The sequence below is a fragment of the Chenopodium album genome, chromosome 19 (assembly GCF_948465745.1).
Source record: "Chenopodium album chromosome 19, dcCheAlbu1.1, whole genome shotgun sequence".
Taxonomy (NCBI): domain Eukaryota; kingdom Viridiplantae; phylum Streptophyta; class Magnoliopsida; order Caryophyllales; family Amaranthaceae; genus Chenopodium; species Chenopodium album.
Window position 1 is genome coordinate 40,145,564 of NC_137852.1, and position 18,436 is coordinate 40,163,999.

Sequence of the window (18,436 nt, forward strand, 5' to 3'; positions counted from 1 at the left end):
CAGTTTCCGATACTGTAAACCCTAGCTCTAAGGAATTTAGGTATACATATACAGGTATCCCATCCACCCAATTGCCTCCTACCTCTCGAATTAAAAGTAAAATAAACTTATTGCTGTCATCCCCACATTATCTTTCCGATAACTCGATCTGTTAAGGCTGGACAACATACAGGGTTGTACAAGAACCACAAATGATAAAAACTTTCAAAATAAAACACCAACACAAGAGAAGGCCAATAACTCGATCATGGCAACTAATTTGTACAAAATTTCCGTACCAATTCTATATATATATTTACCCTGAAGCTCAAAGGGACTATTGACATAAAATAATGCAATACAAATGGTATACTGCTACTTCCCTTTGCCTCGTGTATTTACCAGTAAACAACAGTGAAATAAGCCAACTGCCCATGCCTTTGCTTGCTCATCAACCATTCCCTCTTTATTTAACAATAACTTCCGCCAATGATGCATCATCCATATAAAGATGACATGCTAATGAGCATATACTGGATGATGCACGGCAATAGCAGGATGCATTTGAACCTCTCCGTAAAAATTGAGAGGCCAAACTTCCCATTAGCTGCCAGTGACTTGAATTCTATTGCTACCTTCTCCACACTTCTCTAGGTTTCATCAAGAACTATATCAGCAGGATCTCCAACCCATGGTTTTCCTTCTCTCCATCTAAACTTTATCCTCAACTTCCCATTAGCATCAACCCCCACAACTTCTCCCTTGCTCGCATGAGTTTCCATCCCCCATCCCCAGCGCGGGGCCACCAGCCCTTCTCTAATCTTCACTTTGTCCCTAACCCTGAACTGCCTAATTTTTTCCATTTCTGAAGCCTTGCAAATCCAAAGCTTTTCCAAGAAGCAGAATGCAACCCAAAGCTGTCCTTCATCCATGCGGTGTACGACACCAATGCTGGAAGGAGTCACCTCTCCCCATTGGTGTGTTGGGTTAATCACCGATTCTTTAACCTTAACCCAGTCTCCGATATGGATCTCCTCCTCCTCGACCACCTCAACTTCAGATGGGTCCAGCATCCAAGCCTTTGAACCAGCAGGTGTATAAATTCTTAGCTTGCCGTCTGCATCAATTGATGTTATTGTCCCGACACTAGCATGACTGTGACCTGACCAGCCAAACCTTGGCTGCTTGATTGAGAATTTTACTCGTACTTTTTGTCCAAGCATTAGCTTATTAACCTTCTCAAGATGAGAAATGAGTCCCACCCAATTTTCTTGCTCTCCACAGAAACCAACAGAAACAGTTCCATCCCATTCATCACCCTCATATCCTAGTCCCTGTACAACCCCTATACTGCCCGGGCCAATAGATTTCCAATTTCCAGCACCATCCTTCAATCTCACCCACTCACCAACATCAAACACTGCCTCAATCTCCAAGTCAGCAGGATCTGCTCTCCAGAGCCCTGGCAAGCCAAAAAATGCTACCCTTACTTCTCCATCAGCATGAACACTGGTAATAATACCTCGAGATTTCGAATTGGCTCCTCTCCAGCCCCATCTTGGCTCTGTTAGTTCAGCACGGAATTTTACATACTGCCCAACCTTGAGACTTGGGATCTTCTCCATGTCCGTGTCATGAGCATGCCACTTTCCTTTACGGAAGCAACAAGCCAGCTCTAAATAACCATTATCTTGTACACTATGAACAACTGCTACACCTTCCTTTCCTATACTGCTCCAGTCATAACTTGGCCTAGCTCCCAAGATGGGTTTTGATCTCACCCAATCACCGACTTCAAAACCTGACAGACAGGCAGCATCTCCAGGAGAAACTCTCCAGAGGCTGGATCTGCCAGCTACCTTCACCTGCATTGACACAAATACTTGAGCTCCTACAATGTACAGGATTAACCAGGCAAGGAAAAAATGCAGGCAGTAAACCATTTGAACCGAACCGTACTTATAAATAATCAATTAGCACTGTATCATGCTCACTCAATAATAATATGCTGAATACATACATGTTAAGGAAGCATAAAAGAAAAACGTATTACAACTGTCAAAGAAACTGAAAAATACTTTTATGTAAAACAGAATGCATCTTTCCGTTAACTAATATAATTTTTAATTGAATGTTTATCAAGTAGGAAGAAATTTAGAAATTTTGGCCCTATATAACATTAACAATAGCTTTGGTACAGAGAGTAGCATCACAGCAACAACAGTATTGGGTGCGCTGAATGACATATTGCTGTAGATTCCGCCAAATTCCAATAAAAGCTTCTAATATTCTTTCTTCTTTTTTTAGGCCAAAGGGGAATTCATTTTTACAAGTTCGTGAAGTAATTGGATTTTCTTGAGTAACAATATCAAAAGCTTTTATTTGATTGTTTGCTAATTGCTGCAATTCAACACATTGCCAGCAAGATTTGTCATCAAATAATTAAGCAAGGCAGTGGAAGGGCTAAGAAACTGGAAAATGGTTGAAGGCAAATGGCCAATGAAAGGAGCAGCATAGGTCCTGTTCTGTTTACCGAAAAGATAGTGAGCATGAATTGTTTTACTGATCAAAACTCTAAATGCTCAATGAGCTACTTCACCATCAGCAAGTATTGCCATTGGCTCACTGCCAACAAAATGATATATATCCAATTCAAGTAAATCCTGAAAGTACAATTCTCTACAGCACCATCCGTTTTAATATGAGTGGGGCATGCATGCTTTCAGATCATAGTCTACTCTAAAAGCTAAACACCAAAAATCACAAATTTTAAATAAAAGAGAATCAAGTCCATGTGAAAATCTGTTTACTTCAAGGGTGTATAAATCTCCGAATTTATATACAAACTATTGTAGTCGACAAAAATAAATTAAAAGGGATGGAGAAATATTCTTACATTTAATGTTCCATCCATGTCAATTCGCACAATTTTCCCAACAGTAGCTGGAGATTCATTAGACCATCCAAGCCGAGGAACAGAAATAGATTGCATCACATGAATCTCTTGCCCAACTTCAAAAGGAGCCACCTTCTCCATATCGGTCATAGAACAAGTAAAGAGCTTGCTTCTAAAGCAAAAGGCAACACCCATGTCTCCATCTTCCTCTAGGCTATGGATAACTCCAATGCTATTTCTGTTGACATCTTCCCATCCGTATTTGGGAGATGAGACTGAAGCTTTAACTCTAACCCAATCTCGTACCTGCAATTATGCAGTAAGGACTGAAACACTGGTAGATAGCTGACAAGTACATATCATCACAAATTGAAAAGAAGTTACCTTATAATCCTCCACTTTTTCCATGTCAGCAGGATCAGCTTGCCAAGGTATTGGCCGGTTGGGAATTTCAATAATTATGAGGCCATCACTCTCTATCTCACTTATTCTTCCCACACTATGATGTGTTTCACCCCCCCAAGCATATCTTGGTTCGGCAACTGAACGTTTTACACATATCCGGTCACCAACCTAAGGAAATACAAAACAGATTGATTAACAATTGAAAAAAGAATAGGCAAAAGATAACAAAAACCAATTGCTCAGAAAGATTCTACTTACCCTGAAAGGTTCAACATGCTCAACCTCTTCTGGCTCACAATGCCACGGATTTGGAAGGTAACTTATTTCCAGCAACAAACTACTATCAGGTCTAATACAATATACAATACCAATACTGCCCGGTGTTACAGCACCCAAGCCATGTTTGGCTGTGGTAAGAGATGGGCGTATACGAACCCAGTCCCCAACCTTGTATTCTTCTACTCTTTCCATCTCAGCAGGATCAGCCTTCCATCCTCTGGAGGCCCCCGGAAATCCAACCCGCAATATCCCATCATCATCGACACAAAGTACAGTTCCTATGCTGTCGCGTGAGTGGCCCCGCCAACCAAACCTAAAACATAAATTACACTTGTATTGAAGATTACAGTCAAAGAATGAGCATTTTAAGGTAATCAATGAGCAAAAGCCTTGAAAATATTTGCACCCATGTATAATGTAAGAAAACTCTAACATAAATAATACCACTATCACTAACCTTGGTTCCTTGATATCTTGTTTAAGTTTCACATGCTGTCCCCTGTCTAATGGAATTACTTTTATAACTTCATTCACCAAAACACGAGCCTCTCCAGTACAAAATGATATTATCAAGTGATCCTTGTCAGGAATACTCTGTACAAAACCAACGCTCATCTGTGTTGCACCTTGCCAACCATACTTTGGAGCAGTGACACTTCTTCTAAATTTCACCCAATCACCAGCTAAATAACTACATACAACAATTAACAGATAGATTTAACAATTAGAAGGAAAGAAAAAGATGGTCAGAATTGTGCTCTTGGAATTTACAACGCTTACATTGTAGGAGACAGTTGAACCCCCTTATCCATAAGTGCCTCCATCAGATCTTCAGAAATCCATTCTCGGGGAAGGGCCTCTAAAAAGTCTTTTAAAGTCTTACCACTGTTATCCGTCACAAAACATGCAATACCGCATAAGTAATACTCGTAACACATATTCTTGACTAGTTCAACTTTAACAAGACTATATACTAGTCTATGAATTGACAAGGTAAAGAACATCTGGTTAAATCAATCATTTACTATTGCAATAAGCATCATACAGCACTAGATAAGAAAAGAAACATAAAATAGCAAGGGAGCAAATCATAGTGATGAGATTCAACGCATTTAACACTTGCCTGTGGTTCCTCAGATCAACGGCAGCATCTGGACACTTTAGCATATGAATAATCCATTCGAGGTTTTCACGAATCATCTTAGCTGCATCAGCTGCTATGTGGAAAGCATTATCACCTTCATCATCCTGAAGATAAGGAAAATACTAATCTGATAAGCATCCCAACGGACATAAGATACAAGAGAAAAAAAAAAAAAGTCATAGACTAACAGAGATTAAAATATATCCCTTGGTAAATTATTGAGGTTGCTGAGATCAGATTCCTACAATAGATCTTAGAAAGGTTTCTCAAGATCAGGTGATAGGATCGACCCTAATGCTAAATTAAAAATAATGTTTTCGTCAAGCGACATCCACAAGACCAAAAGTCAAACCTCAAGCAAAAAATTATTTTCGCAGGGAGGTAGGGGAGCAAGGTGATATGAGAGAAGATAACTGGATAAGTAAATATTTTTCGTGCGTGCAGCCAATGTGCTACACTTTAGGAAGATTGAAAAATCACATAGTTAACTATTTCCACTAATACTGTAGCAAGACGTGAGCAGAACCTGGAAATTATAGTCCGCTCCAGCCGACAGCAGGAGCCCAATGCAAGATTTTGCACCTCGAGCCAAAGCTACATGAAGAGGTACTGTGTTGTGCACATTACGGATGTTGACATCAACTCCAGCATCCAGAATGATCTGCAAAAAGATTGAAAATATATATGAGCAAGCAATATAGTTCAGGAATGCTAAACCTTCTTGATATATCCTGCCATTGTGAAAGTATGCGAGGCACTGAAGGTATATATAGTTGATCATGCTAAATTCTGATACAATTATTTTGCATATTTAGTTGTCTAAAACTGCATAAATGTAATTTTCGCAACCATTTCCAGCAAGCAACATCGACACAGTACAGAGTTTGACAGGGCTCCAAATTTGTTTTCATCGTGATGGTTTTCCACTCCAATTTCTCATTAACAGTTGCCTAGTCAGTGAACAAGTAATAGAAGTCTAGTACCACTTTGACAAACACTAATGCCTTTCCCTGAGTTTGAAGCACATTAAAAAAATAAAAATAAATATAAATAAAAAAATAAAAAACTAAACTTGTCACCTGCACCATCTCCACATCATTAGCCATAGCAGCTGTATGCAAAGCAGTTCTCTGTTGATCATCTTGGGCAGTTGGGTCAGCTCCAGCAGCAAGTAATAGTCGCACCAATTCTCTTCCCTCTAAACAACAAATAATTTTCACCAAGGTTAGAAGTTTGAACACCTTAAAATCCTAAGAGGATCCTCCAAAAAATTAGCAGAGTTACATTTTTTCCCTACTTTATGCCTTTTTTGTTTTTGGACGGGGAAGAGGTCTCTGGGGTGGTTTATAACAGAATAGTGAAATCTGACTAACCATGTTCGCTTTGAAGCAATCACAAATTAAGCTAAGAAAGGAGATATTATAAACATAGATTGAACTGGCAATGCCAACAAATGCAAGAAATGGAAAGACTAAGGCTGGGATTCCTGGTGCAATTTCATTTAATAGATGAGCAACACCAGGAAACCAAATTTTCAATGTGCAGCTAATGGGAAAAGGATGAAAGATAAGTGCATACGTTGGCAGACATGTAGTGATATGGACACCAGTAGTAGGTGATAGTAACATGCAACAACAATTAATTAAACAGAAAAAAGCTGGAATGCAGCACAATCTAATATCATGTAGATAACTGATGTAGAAAAGCATGTCATTGTGATCAGAAACAACTCGGTTCAAAAGGGGTCACCACCATAACCTTTTTAAAAATTAAAGTAAGAGAAACACAAGGATTTTCTAAATAAATTACAGGCACAGAATACCAAAAGTGAACAAGAGACATGAAAACAGCAAAAGAAGACAGACAGCAGACAGGAGAACTCAGGTAAAAAAATAATTTCTTTCCAATGTTCTATTAGAATGCACCATAGGGGGAGGCAAAGGAAGTGGGAAAAGGTTAAGAAGGGACCCTAAAACCATGTGAATTACCAACAAAACCCAGAAAGTTAGAAAATGTTCGTATGAATATATTGGATACTTTCAGTGTTTAAGGAGATATAGGATTTCCTAAAAGAGGTAGGATGTTATATTTTTGATAACTTCCTTAAAAAGTAAATGTGAAATATTTTTGCTACAACTTAACATAGCTAAGCAATTAGTGCAGAAAATATTAATTGATTAATAAACTAGAATTACTAGAAATAATTAAGGATAGTTACCAAGCTTTTGAGTGGCCTGGTTTACTCCCAATTAGCAACCTACATGCTAGCGGAACATTCAACAAAATTCAAAATACCTTTCCTCAATCCTCATCACCCCCCCCCCCCTCCTCTCCTCTTAATCTTCTCTATTAGTAGAAATTCTTTTTTAGGCAAACTCCCTAACGAATAAGCTACACATAACTAACTAATAAGGAGAGTGCCTAATATTCTCTCCTCCTTACATAAGTCCATTGCATATATATAGAACAGAGGAAAAGTGGAGCAACCCACGAGCCACAGAATTCCTTTAAAGTCTTATCAAGCTTACTGTTCACAAAAGCTCCACAAGGGGAAATAAAATTATAAATTTGCATTATGTATACTGTTCCACAACAACAGCATAAAGCTAGTTAATTCTTCAAAGAATATCTTTATTAATGGATATTTTATGAAACAGGAAAGAACGCTACTCCCTCTGTTCTTGAGAGAGGGTTACGACGTTACGTTTGCCATTTAAGCGTTCCTCCATAATAGTTACGTTTCAATTATTTGCTAGATTATAATAATCATTTTTTTATATATTTTCCTCATACATACATACATATTATAATATTATCCATGCAACTATCCCCATTTACCAAAATATTTACATACTCCCAATGCAACTACTCCTATATACAAAAATATTTACCTAATTTCAATGCAAATTTTTCTATTTTCAAAGCTAAATTAACTTTGAAAATTGGAATATTTGTATTGAGAGTAGGTAAATATTTTTGTAAATAGGAATAGTTGCATTGGAAATATGTAAATATTTTGATAAATGGGAATAGTTGTATGGAATATATATATATATACATATTTTGATTTTTTTTTTAGGAAAATGTGTAAAAAAAAAAAAAAAATTATCTTAACTTAAGGCTAAATGAAACGTAACCATCAAAGGGGAATGCCAAAATAGGCAACTGTAACCCTCTTTTAGGAACGGAGGAAGTAACAATGTAAAACCACCAAATGTAACCTTCTTTTGGGAACAGAGGGAGTACTCCAAAAAAAAAAAAAAAAAAAAACAAAAAACAAAAAAAAGCTTTTCAAATATATGGCTGCCTTTTAATAATGACCAACACTCCATAGTAATTAAAAAAAGGGAAAATTTGTCGGAAACAACCTTTTAAAGTGTCCACTTTTATAAAAACAACCTTTTAAATTTTTTTTTACAATTTCAGACCACATTATAAAAATTTTTATCAAAGACAACCAAATGTTACTTTCCGGTGTTGACTCTATTTTTCCCGATGTTGACCACGAGTGTGCGAGTCACGTGACCTCCTATCTTGCTTAATACACCCCTTTTCCCTCCAATTAACTCCTATTAAAACCCCTGCTTCACTTTCATCCCTCTTTAAGTACGAGTGAATTGGAGGTAAAATTGGTGTATTTAAGCAATATACGAGGTCATGTGCGTTGCACACTAGTGGTCAACATCGGGAAAAATAGAGTCAACGCCGAAAAGTAGCATTTGGTTGTCTTTGATAAAAAAAATTTATAATGTGGTCTGAAGTTGCAAAAAAAAAAAAAATTAAAGGTTGTTTTAAGTAAAGTGGGCACTTTAAAAGGTTGTTTATGACAAATTTTCCTAAAAAAAAAAAAAAAACTCTTTCTAAGTGCACCTTTTTCATGGTATTTCTTAGCAGCTGAAGCCATACACAAGGCTGTACCCGATGAGCTTGGTATATTGATTGCATCAGCTATCTCCTCGGTAGTAGCAACTTCAATCCATCTTCTCACAACAGCTACATTCCATGTTGATACACAAAGGTGCAAGGGTCTGTGACATTACTGTGTTAGTTACAGAGAAACAATACTTATGGAAGAATGAAATCATAACAGCACAGGATTGAGCAAAATGTCTTTATCACATATTCATATGCATACATGATGCTGCAAAAATACTGCATCATGTTTCTAATCCCACTATTGTAATTCAATTAGAAGGGGGTGATCTATGTATCATGTTTCTAATCCCACTGTTGTAATTTATATTTCTTACAGAATCAACAAATAGTGCAATTATCTTTAGAACTTTGTCCCACTTCCCCTCTCTATAGATTAGCATAAATGACTTAATAAATATATCAGAATTCATCTAACCAAGTTAATGCAATTTAATTTGACAATATCTTCAAAATTGAAAGGCACAACTCGCTGCAACAACAATGGTTTTAAGCAACCTTTACAAATTAATTAACTGAAAGAATAATAATTAATACCACCACGTCATGCTACTTATATTGCCGGGGCTGATCTCTCTAATTAATTACCTTTGATTCTTTGAGTTAGTTTCAGTTACAATTTGCACAAAGGTAAAGGTGGGTGGGAGAAAGACAATGCAAGTAGGCCATGTGAAAATAGAAGTATTTGAGGTAGTCTAGTAAATGAGGTCTATGTAAAAAATTATGGAGTTTTTTAAGTGGGCATTGTGTAAGATAAAGTTGGGAAAAGGTTCTTCACAGAATTGTGGATAAAAGAAGGAAAGTAACGAATTCATGAACTAGAAAAATGGAAGCAACATCACCTTTAAAATAATTGAGGAAAAAACTTATCATTCTTTTATAAACTATAATAGCTAATTCATAAAAAGCAACTATCATAGAGTATATATAAAAACTACCGCTAAAGAATCATAAGTCGGAAACTATAGTTTACTGTCTTATCAAGTTCATACTTTTAGACCTAGACTTTTTTGGGCTGGAGAGAGAAAATATTTGATTTTGTAGTTTTTTTTTTTTTTTGGGTGTTTAGAGAGGCACAAGGGCGAGTGATGAGAATTGATCCCATGATCACCTAGAATCGGGAGGGAAGCTTTAACCACTTGAGCTATCCCTCACACTCTTGATTTTGTAGTTAAAAGGGGTAAGTTTGTTGTCACTATTTAAAAATGGTGCAACCTAATCCCCCTTGAGTATAACCCATGAGTAAGCTACTTGGATATACAGACAGTGACAATATATAAAAGCAACATCGAAATGGTACTAAGCCATTGTCTTCATTTATTAGCCCAAATTTTCCTGCAAAAGGAATAGGAGTTTCCGAATGCTGCTCCTATCTCATACAACATCACCCCCCCAAAAAAAATTAAAATATAAAAATAAAAAGGGGGGTTATCATTGCATTTTAAGTACCTCCCAACATTCTTTTGGAGCCCTTTAGCGACCATTAAAGTTTACATTAAAACCTATACTTCATCCATGCCCAATAACCAAGAGAGTTGCAAGTCAAACGAGGACTATTTTTGAAGTTTGAACACTTTAGAGACTTGACGCACATATGGGCCACTTATTTCACATTCTAATTGGAAAACAAATTAAGTTATAGCCATTGCTATTTGGGAGGATAATGCAACAAGTAAAGCTTGAGAGTGGAGGTAAACAAGTGCTATAATGCCTTCAGAATGATTTCTTTGTGTGAGCTTACTACAAATGAAAGTCTCTATTTTACAATCACTTAATAAACGAGCTCCCTAAAGCTAGAGTTTTCAAACCTCCACAATATGCGGGTGAGTGGGATATATGGGTACAAAATGGACACATAGCACACTATCAAAAAAATTACACAAGTACAAAGACTTAAGTATTACAGATTTACAGGTACATTCTACAATAATCTATACCTTCTAAGAACATATTTAAATCCTAAAAGCTTGCTCTACTTAACGATGACGTACCACACAAACTTGACCAAACTGCCTAGACCTATATCAGGTTCCTCGGGGTCATTATAGCACATTACAATTTAATGCTACAAACCCTAGTTTTAAACTAAGGCCCAAGACAACACATGATCTATTTTGAATCTCGAGTATTTAGCAAAAACATGCAAATGTTATACCAAATACAAATGCAATTTTATGCATACCATAATGTTTTGATTGCGCTTCCTCCAGTTTCCTGTATCCAGAAGGGCCAGAACATCCCCCCCCCCCCCCCCCCCAAATGCATGTTTCTGTGCTTGATATATTTCACATATATATTATGCCAATAAAGTATATCCCTATCCTATATTTTCGAACAACCACTATTCAACGTACATTTCCAAGCTAGCTAGGGTTAAACCTTCAATTTAACTAAAGACAATCATGAATGAAAATTGGAGCAGCACAGTGGAGATATACATACGTCAACTCCTTTAAATTCGGAACACTCATTGATCTAGAGCCTCCATGTTCCAATAGGATCAAAGCACAGTCTGTGTATTTCTTCGCAACAGCTCTGTGCAGCACAGATTCACCTTCATCATCGACAGCATTAGGATCAGCCCCAGCTAATAATAATTCCTGCCATAGTAAACAAATATTATATAGGAATTAGGAAGTCCCAATCAAGTTAGTAACCATATATAGGAATGGAAGAACAAACAAAAGTAACTAAAAGAGGCATAACCACAAAATATCACAGAGATCATAGAAGACGTACACGCATGCAATCAGGTTGACCATGGTATGCACAAACATGAGCTACAGAAGGCCCAAAACCTTCCCTTAACCTAGATCTCACATTAGAATTTCTTTTAATAAGGGCATGAACACACTCAGGAGATCCAGCTGCCAAAGCAAAGACTAATGGAGGATCCCCATCTTTATCAAGAATATCTACATCAGCCTCTTTGTACTCCAAAATAGCCTCAACAAGTTCAGAACTCCCTCTTCTACAGGCAAGGTGGAGCGCAGTCTGCCCATCATTATTTTGTGCTTCTAGTAACGAAGACACTGCACTGCTTCCTGCCCCAGATGCAGCCTTCGCAAGAAAATTTCTGCAAATGCAGCAACAAAAATCAGACACATAGACAAGAATGCCCATTTGGCCCTCATAATCAGCAGGGCACCAACCTTACACCATTCAAATCCCCCTCAGAAACTAGTTGATGCAGTTGATTGGGGTTATATGGGTACACCTCCAAGACAGATGTTGGGGACGGCTCAATTAAATTTGTCGAACAAGCTTCAACATCGCTGGAAATTTGCCATTACAAGAGTACATGAACAAGATAATATACCCAATTAAGGAAGAAACAAGAAAAGCACCAAAAGAAGAATTTACAGCAGAAGTGATCAATGCAGTTGCAGGTACACACACATATGAAAGGAGGGAAAGAGATAAACAAGGTTAACAAACTTTTAAAAGAGGGGTGAATGAGACAATAAAAATAAGAAATATTTACTTTTCTGGACTTGCAGGAGGGCTTCGAGGCAGTGACTGCAAATGACGAAGAAATATGGCTAGCATTGCACTGAAAGTAGGGCGCTTAGATGGTTTGAACTGGAGGCATTCCCCAATCATCTTCCACAGCTCCCTCGGTATTCCGACACCAACTACACTAGCATATTGTGGAGGCAATCTTCGAGCCTTGACAACAGTGCGATAAATTTCCTCAGCACTCAGACCTGCCCAACTGGATGCCAATAATAGGCGATACACAACAAAAGTTATTCTGTGTTCAACTAAACAAGACCAGCATGGTAATAGATAAACCATGAATATAAAGTCAATCAAAAATGGATACATGGTACATACGGAACAGTCCCAGTGCACATTTCCACCAAGGTGCATCCAAAACTCCATGCATCAGACTCTGCAGATATCCCTATAGCTTCTTCCCAAAACAAGTTCAATGATTTCCTGACCGGCTCCCATGCCTCTGGTGCCGTATAATGTGGACTAAGCATCGTGCAATCCATGCAAGAATGAATTATTGACGAATCCCCTTCAGCTCGAGCTTTTCTGCATATTGGCTTTTTCAGGATTGCTGGAAGTCCATAATCAGAGACCACCGCATGACCAGTCACGTCCAAAAGAATATTAGATGGTTTTAAATTCATACAAACAACACCAGCAGCATGAAGTTCAGCAACTCCTCGGGCAATATCTGCTCCATACCTAAAATATTCAAACACACAATTAAACTCTAAGTCCACACAAACAAACAACACCAGAGGCATGACTACGCCTACAAGGACTGAACTGTGCAAGCCATAAGTTTCTGAATACAATATATAGCTAATAACGCCATACCTCCCGTCTAGCTACAATAAATGAAAAGTAGTGCTTGGTTCATAGGGAAAGGATATATATGGTGAAAGGGATGTAGCCAAAAATATACTTCATAATACATAGTGGAAAGAGAGAAAGGCAAATGGGTGATTAAATATTTACAGAAATAAATATATATGTGTGTGTGTGTGTGTGTGTGTATGAAACAAAAAACATAAGATAAAAAGGAGTACAACTTTATAATTCCTCCGTTATTTTTTTGATAACATATTTTTTAATCACGTTTGCCAACGCACAAGTTCGACAACTTTATAAACGAGGGAGAGGGAGACCGAAAATGACTTGGTTGCAAGGAGTTAGGAAGAAATATGAAGCTTATGGATTTGCATGAGGAAGAGGCATTGGATCGTAAGGGATGGAGAAGGCGGGTCTTTGTTGATGATTACACGAAATAATCAAATTTGGTTCATGTAGCCAACCCCACTTATGGAATTAAGGCTTTGATTGAGTTTGCAAACGTACAAGTTAACAATAGATATCTCTAATTACTAACAAGTAATATTTTAAAAAGATGATATCATGTAAATATAAATTAAGATGATTCTAACAAAATCCAACATGACTACGTTTTATCATAAGGTCATAATTATAAAGCCAACTAAAAAAGAATGAAGGAATTATATATTAATATCCAGCAGAAAAAGAATGTTAGAATGACTATAATCCTCAACCTATTTGTCTTTCTCTTTGTTTCCTAAGTTATTTTATTTACAAGATAAAGTCCACCACTAACTCTTAAGACTTTGTTCTCTTCCAACAAAAACTGTATCAATTAATAAAAATTACAACAGTCAAATTAATAGTAAAGGAAAAAGTAACTCTTTAATAGAAAAAATACTAGTTCAACAGTAAAAAATCAGTAAAATTAATATTATAGTTCAAATTCATAAAAGTGGGTAAAATCAGTTTTAATCAATAAAACTACTATAGTCTAATTAAAGTACACCCAAAACAGAGGCATGCTGTATTTCAGAAAACTTTTCAAAACAGAGGCATGGTTTATCTTAAAGCTGCGAGGGCAAAAATAAAAAAGGGTTTTAGCACATCAAAGTGAACTAACATAGTAGCTATGCAATAGAAAAGAATGATTTCACGCATCATAGTGAACTGCAGTTGGTGCCCTTCAAAAAGAATATTTCTGTTAACTTTATCAAAAGCCTTGTACCCAAAAAAATAGCATCTTAATCATCAATCAATACATCAAATCCAAAGGGTGAATTCATTATTCTTAAAAGAAAGAATGCAAATCAAGCACCAAAATATATTAGAGAAAGATTTCGACAGTCTTCTCTTTACACTGAATACAGTCATAATACATACTTTGTATATTTTTTTAAAAAAAAGAAATAAACACACACCACCATCACCACCACCAACAACAACTACTTACCTAATTTCAAAAATCGATCTTTGTTGGTAAGTTCATGTATATCAAGATGTAGCCCTTGGTATAATAATAAAGAGGAAACTTCGGAGAAGTTCTCTCTCTCTCTAAAGATGATGAAATTTCATCTAAAGAGGGCAAGTTCCAAAAACAACCTCGCATTGATACAAAATACAGATGACAAAGTCCGAGAACAAAATTGAATTATAAAGGGAAATAAATTATATGTTTGGTCAAAGCAATTACAATTATAAGAAAATAAAATATTGACCATGCTTATTTTAATTTCTATCCAACAAGAGTGAAAATCTGTATTCTTTCCCCTTAATTCATTTCCAAATGATTCAGGGGCACTAAATTCAATATTATCTACTACACTCAACATATTCAAAGATCAAGACTTGCCATTTGAGACTATCCAACCCCCCCTCCTCCCTCCAACACACTATCCCATAGCTTTAGTTACCTTGGTTCTTGACTAGGTACATTTTCAAGTGCCTAACTTGTCAAAGTTCAAGATTATAAATGTCCGAAAGCGACAAGGCATATGTGAAATAAATATCCAAAAACTTCCATTTGTTCCCAACCCACCCCCCCCCCCAAAACACACACAGCATAATATTAATTGAGAGGTAGTTTTCATATTGGATTGTGAGAATCGAAATCATTTAACATCTAACACAAGCATCCTATCTAACATGGAAAAGAGGAAGACAAAACGATAAACATACCTAGAACTTAACGACGTTAAAAAAGAGGAAATAGCTCAAAGTGCACTAAGACAATAGGGACCTGAAGACAAGGTTTGACGAGCACCAAGCATGCTTAACCGAAGCAACGAACGGTTTAATTTCAAGATTAAAACAATGTTCAAGGTTAAATTAATGCAAAACCACCACTTATTGTTGCAACATTGTGCCTTGTCAAAAATGACTAGCAAATGCCCACTACATAGGCACACCTTTCCAAACATATTCTAACGTGGTTTTACCTTTTTTAGCAAGAATAAGTAATGATTTCTTAAGAAAAAGTGAGCAAAGTATAGTTCTGGTGATGCCTTGGAGATGACGCTTGAGGCAGCACTGAGTATATATTACTTCTTCCTCTTACTTCCCCATGTGCGCTCTTGAATTGGTTTCCATGTCCAGTCACAAGACAAGGTTTCCAACAGATTTCAAATCCAAAATGTTTCATGCAGTTATGACACAAGTATTTCTAGGTTTCAGCCATGTCCATGTAATATAATCAACCATTAGGGTTACCTCTCCTCTTCCATGTGATGGACTCAATGGGGTTGCTACCTAAGTGTAACGGGAAGTAAATGACAGCCAGGCACTAATGGACAAAACTCATTTATGTTCCACTAAGGAGGAGAGCAACAAGAATTAAATAGGCTGATGTTGTAAACTTGTAATAGAGACAAACTATTTTTTAATTGCTAGGATAACCTTAGTAGTAAGCTTGAGTATAGATAGCATTTAGCATGGCAGTAGATTTTTGTGAATTGTGAGGAACTATGTTATAGAGTAGTAACCTAAAGTTACTACGAGAGTGACAACCTAAAGTTACAAAGAGAGTGATAACCTAAAGATATCAAAGAGAGTAATAGCCTAAAGCAATCAACCCATCATTTTGTAACCCTTTTGCCATTTCAATCAAAGATTCAAGCTTTCATCTTTGTTCACATGTCTCACTAATTTTGAATTTTAAGTCCAAAACCTAGTCTATTACATTCCTCCCCCTCCATGGCCACTAAATCCTAACCCAACTCCCCACCTATAAGCCCACCCCCCCAAAATAAAAAATAAAAAATAAAAAATAAAAACTACCAAAAGGAAACCCAAAAACAACAACCATTAAATGACTTCCATCATTTTTACTTTGAAGTGCTTCTGCATAGCCATCCCAATGAGATTTAATTGACAATAAAGAATAAACTAGTCTAGACGATTGATCCGAATGTGGTGCAATCAAACCCATCACCCATTAGATTGCGCTGTTCATAAATAACCTGGCTAAAGGGAGTATATCTTTTCATTACGTTTACCACAACTTGTACGTTTTGTTAAGGAAATTATTGTTGTCGTGGCACAATATAAACGAAGAGGGTTTTGGCTAGAAGCATAGAGTGCCAGAAGATGAGAGGAGGTGCATTTCCCACAATTTGTACCAACTTTTTAAAGGGAAATTAATTAATTATATCGGGGCAGAATATAAACGAAGAGGTTTTTGGCTATAAGCAGCAATAGTGGTGAGAGAGTGCCAGAAGATGAGAAGAGGAGCATGATTGCATGAAACCTATAAAAAGGCCAGCTTCATTCTTATTAAAGACGAACTGCATTGTGCTGCATTCAGTGCTTCTGCTAATTGCAGTATCAAAAATTCTCCACGAATATCAACACTCAGAAACGCTTACGATACAGGAATCGATAACATGGCTAACATCACTCATTAATAACCAAGTTCTTCCCCTATAACAACCACCAGTTTCACATTCACAATGTTCTCAAAAGTCCCAACCTGAGCTTAAAAGACTAAATCTCAAACAGGTAAAGATCCTCATTTCTAGGCAACTAAGATAAAATTCAGAAAATTAAGCAAATCATAATCTTTGACAAAAAAATCACCAACCCAATTACATTAAAATCATCAACAACCTAAATTCAGAAACTGTTTACAACATTTCTAACCCAATCAAAATCAAAAAGAAGACGAAAAGAGTAAAAACCCGAACCTGAGAATTTGCTCGAGTGTCAACCTCCCCTCATTTCGCTGCATAGCCGATTGAAGAGAACCATAACACCTATCCATAACAAGACTAAGACAACTATCAACCCCTCTAATAACCCCATGAAAGGTACAAACATTCCTACACCAAATCGCCGCCTGCCTCAAACTCTCCAACTGACTCTGCACCCACATCACATCCATCTCCTCCGTAATCGAAACCTTCCTAACCGCAACCTTATGCCGACACCGGCCCCTGGCCCGAACCCCGCCCGCCAACGTAGCAGTCCACATTTCCACCCCAGCCCTCTTCCCCTCCCCAATCCTCTGCAGAAACTTCAACTCCCCATGATTCGCCAGCTCAATCGCCCCGCCCACCGAACACCCACCCGAACTCGAAGCGCTCGAGCTCCGCCTCCGATCCTCCTCGTACTCCTCAAACTCATCATTCTCCACGTCACCATCCCCATCGCTGACGTCATCATCCGAGGACGAGTTCCCGGAAGCAGTGACCGCAAGAAGGGCGAAATTCTTCCGCAACGCCGAGACCGAGTTCCCAACTAGGGTTACATGGCGACAACGAGGGCATGACAGAGAGTTGTCGAGCGAAGAAGCGAACATCCGAGAAAGACACTCTTTGCAGAATCCATGGCCGCAATGGAGTAACAATGGAGCTCGTTCCTCGTCGTTGTACCTCGTATGACACACCGAACAACACGGAACCTTCATCCTCAACCAACACCAACAAAATAATAAAAAATGAATAAATCCCAAATTCCAAGATCAAAAACCCAACAAATTCGAATTTGAAATTGCCACAGAAAATCGGAGATCTAGAAACAGGAAATCGAGGTTTGAAGGAGTAGATCCATGGCAGAAAATGGAGGATAAATAATAAAAACTGAAAAAAAAAGTTTAGGAGAGAGAAAATAGGGATTTGGTGATACTCTATACTTTGTTGTTGTTGTTGTGTGATCAGGTAGTAGAAGTAGTGGAGAAAAATTATAAAATTTTTTGCAAACTTTAGAAAATCAAACAAACAAACAATCCAGAAAGAAAGAGTGAGAAATTGAACAGGAGATTTTTGAGGGTGTTTTTTTATTCCTTTCTTTATTTTGGTCATTACGGGCCGTTACTTACGGCCCAAATGATTTTTCATGTAATTAACTGTTTATTATGCACTACCAAGTATTTTTGTTATCGTGATGGTTGGTGATGAAGGAAACTAGATTAGGGGAGAAATAGTTTTTTGGTTTGTTTGAAGGGAGAGTAATTATCTTGGTTGGTGGAGATTATAAATTATGGGGGAAGATAA

At 37.3% G+C, this 18,436-nt stretch overlaps 1 protein-coding gene across 1 annotated transcript; it reads right to left on the reverse strand.

Moving 5' to 3' along the window:
• Nucleotides 1–174: 174 nt before the first annotated feature.
• LOC145593676 (E3 ubiquitin-protein ligase KEG-like) lies at nucleotides 175–18,182 on the reverse strand. Its single transcript, XM_081649983.1, has 16 exons — nucleotides 17,129–18,182; nucleotides 12,474–12,836; nucleotides 12,121–12,351; nucleotides 11,789–11,911; nucleotides 11,376–11,712; nucleotides 11,079–11,236; nucleotides 8,574–8,731; nucleotides 5,783–5,901; nucleotides 5,230–5,364; nucleotides 4,683–4,807; nucleotides 4,340–4,444; nucleotides 4,017–4,250; nucleotides 3,539–3,872; nucleotides 3,260–3,448; nucleotides 2,876–3,181; nucleotides 175–1,844 (listed from the first exon to the last, which is right to left on the reverse strand). Exons 1-16 carry the CDS (start codon nucleotides 17,848–17,850, stop codon nucleotides 630–632), a joined length of 4,854 nt encoding a protein of 1,617 aa, XP_081506109.1. The 5' UTR covers nucleotides 17,851–18,182; the 3' UTR covers nucleotides 175–629.
• Nucleotides 18,183–18,436: the final 254 nt, after the last annotated feature.

Bases quoted from the DNA above. Each gene is read 5' to 3' on its own strand.
- LOC145593676 (XM_081649983.1), bottom strand. From the start codon at position 17,850: ATGAAGGTTCCGTGTTGTTCGGTGTGTCATACGAGGTACAACGACGAG. The intron at 12,352-12,473 runs GTATGTACCATG...ATTGGCATCCAG, and splicing joins ATGTGCACTGGGACTGTTCC to TTGGGCAGGTCTGAGTGCTG. The intron at 3,449-3,538 runs GTAAGTAGAATC...GTATTTCCTTAG, and splicing joins AGCATGTTGAACCTTTCAGG to GTTGGTGACCGGATATGTGT.